Genomic DNA, 2,499 nt, shown 5'->3' with positions numbered 1-2,499 from the left:
TTGTCTTCAATATATTGATTTCTGAGATTGATATTATCGCCTACCAATGTACATGATACTTTAGTTTGTTTTTTGACTTAACATAACTTTTCTTTAGTGCAAAACAAACTTGAAGTGCAAAACAAACTTGAAGTATAATGTATAATTTCACCAACTGAAATTAACCGTTAACATTTTTTAAAACTTTCGTAAAATTTTGAAATATGATGAAATCCGCATTTTTTATTCTTGTGATATATTTTACAAATAGAAAATGCACACTGATAGGAGTTGAAATAGAAGATGGGCGCTAAGCACCTCGTAAGCCTATAGGAACAATTGTACACGGTCAAAAATGTAATCCCAATTCTGCAAGATTAAACTGTTAAAAATGCATTGTTTCAATTCCTTCTCAGGAATGTTACAGGCGCTATCTAATTACTGTGAAATCTAACAGCGTAACCAATTTTCTTGCTTTCACAACTATCATATAATCAGCTGCGACTTTTTATATACAATGTTTAAATGTCAAGTTTTAGTTTGAAACATAACAGGCTGGAGGCTGCAGACTGCGCATAGGAGGGGCACATTCAGTGTGATGTATAATGTGCGCGTTACCGCCCAGTTTTCTGCGCGCTCATATAAAACGGCTGAGCGCCCCATGTTGGGTATCAGTTGGATCAAATAGATCAGAGCTGCATCCATTATTCAACATGAAATCTTTAGTAAGTATAATTCTATTGAAAACTAAAAGAGCTATAACTTTAAATGAAATTAGATTGTTCGATAGAAGTGCAGGCCTGGACTTTTGAAAAGCTCTTTCTTATTTATCTAACCATTTGACCTTTTCACTAAAATCAGCAAAATGTTTAAAATTCGGAAAGGCTGTAAAAATTTTCCTTCCCTTAAATGTTGATAATTTAACGGAAAATAAATATCCAAAAATTTATTCAAATTTGTTGAATTTCTAACATTGTTGAGATTTTCATTAAATTCCTATATATGTTTCATTTTTTGTTATTATTTATATAATGTTTTGATTAAAGTTTGAATTTTTTCTTTGTGGTGCAATGATTTCAGAGCTGAAAACTTTAGAATGGATAAACTTTAATCCTGACTTCTTGATCCGAATATCCACTGTGGAAACTTTTCATTTTAGTCCATAATCCACTCTTTTTCTCTCTCCTTGGATATCCGTTAATTGTTTTCTCCAATGAGAATATTTCTGTTTTCTCATTGGTTGCCCGCTTTTCGCTGATTGGCTGCTACAGTTTCTCAGATGATTAAATATTGATTTGAATTTTATCGTTTTTCATACACTTTTTAGATAATCTTGCAAGATTATGTTAATCTGGAGATTAAGAAAAAGAGTGGATTCAGCCTTAATCCCGATATCCACCATTCAAAAGTTCCCAGCTCAGTTCTCCTTGAATTCTAAAATGAATTGTTGCCAAGAAATTCCAATTCAAATATTTTATAAAATCAATATTTTCAGATCCTTGCTTCTGCCCTTGTTGCTCTGGTAGCTGGAGATGCTGAGCCCCAGGTGTTCGGCTACCCCTACGGATATGCTGGTGCTTTCTACGGATATGGCAAGTCTGCCCCTTGCGTAAACGCTGCCAATGTCCCTGTTCCTTGTGCTGATGGAGTCCATTTTCTTGGAAAGCGTGATGCTGATGCTGAGGCTGACCCAGCCCTCCTTTACTCTGCTTATGGATACCCCTATGGTGCAGGAGCATACGCCTATGGTGCCTATCCCCATGCCGTTGCTGCTACTCCCTATGGACTGACCCATTCCTCCAATGTTGGTCTGTGCACAAACTACCTCGGAGCTGCTGTTCCTTGCGGCAAGAAGAAGAGATCTGCTGATGCTGAGGCTGAGGCTGATCCCGCCCTTCTCTACTCTGCTTACGGATATCCTTATGGATATAACTACGGATACACTGCCCTCAATGCTGTTGCTCCCGCTGTCAGCTACGCAGCTGCCCCCGCAGTCGCCTATGCCACTACTCATACCATTGCTGCCGCTCCTGCTGTCACCTATGCTGCCGCCCCTGCTCTCACCTATACTGCCACCCCTACTCTGGCTTATGCTGCTGCACCTGCTGTTGTTGCTACCAACGCTGTTGCTGGACATGCTGTTGCTGCCACCCCCTTTGGATACACCCACAGCTCAAATGTTGGTATCTGCACCAACTATCTTGGAGTCCAGGTTTCTTGCTAAACTGAGAAGCTTATCCTCCAATCTTCCTATCCTCTTCCAACCCTCCCTCCAACCTCTTTTAGCATTTGACCCCCACAGCCTCCAACCACCAAAGCGATAATCATGTGCTAAGCGGATTAAATGATTCTTATTTAAATAAATTTTAAATCCTATTTTTTTATATTACTAGCATTAGAGGGCGCTTCGCGCCCATCTTCTAAATTAATTGTGAACATGTTCTCTTTGTGTACATCGTAAAACAAAACAAAAATAATTCGCGGATTTTCACAAAAAATTTCGTGGATTTTCAAAATTTT

At 38.7% G+C, this 2,499-nt stretch overlaps 1 protein-coding gene across 1 annotated transcript; it reads left to right on the top strand.

Annotated features, from left to right (window-relative positions):
- Nucleotides 1-596: 596 nt before the first annotated feature.
- Nucleotides 597-2,355, top strand: LOC111711095 (cuticle protein 16.5). Its single transcript, XM_023485346.1, has 2 exons — nucleotides 597-704; nucleotides 1,475-2,355. The coding sequence occupies exons 1-2, from the start codon at nucleotides 693-695 to the stop codon at nucleotides 2,201-2,203; spliced, it is 741 nt and encodes a 246-aa protein (XP_023341114.1). The 5' UTR covers nucleotides 597-692; the 3' UTR covers nucleotides 2,204-2,355.
- Nucleotides 2,356-2,499: the final 144 nt, after the last annotated feature.

This window comes from Eurytemora carolleeae, unplaced genomic scaffold, assembly GCF_000591075.1.
Source record: "Eurytemora carolleeae unplaced genomic scaffold, Eaff_2.0 scaffold1116, whole genome shotgun sequence".
Taxonomy (NCBI): domain Eukaryota; kingdom Metazoa; phylum Arthropoda; class Copepoda; order Calanoida; family Temoridae; genus Eurytemora; species Eurytemora carolleeae.
Note: the sequence above shows the minus strand (reverse complement) of the source record. Positions and strands in the feature narration are given on the sequence as shown.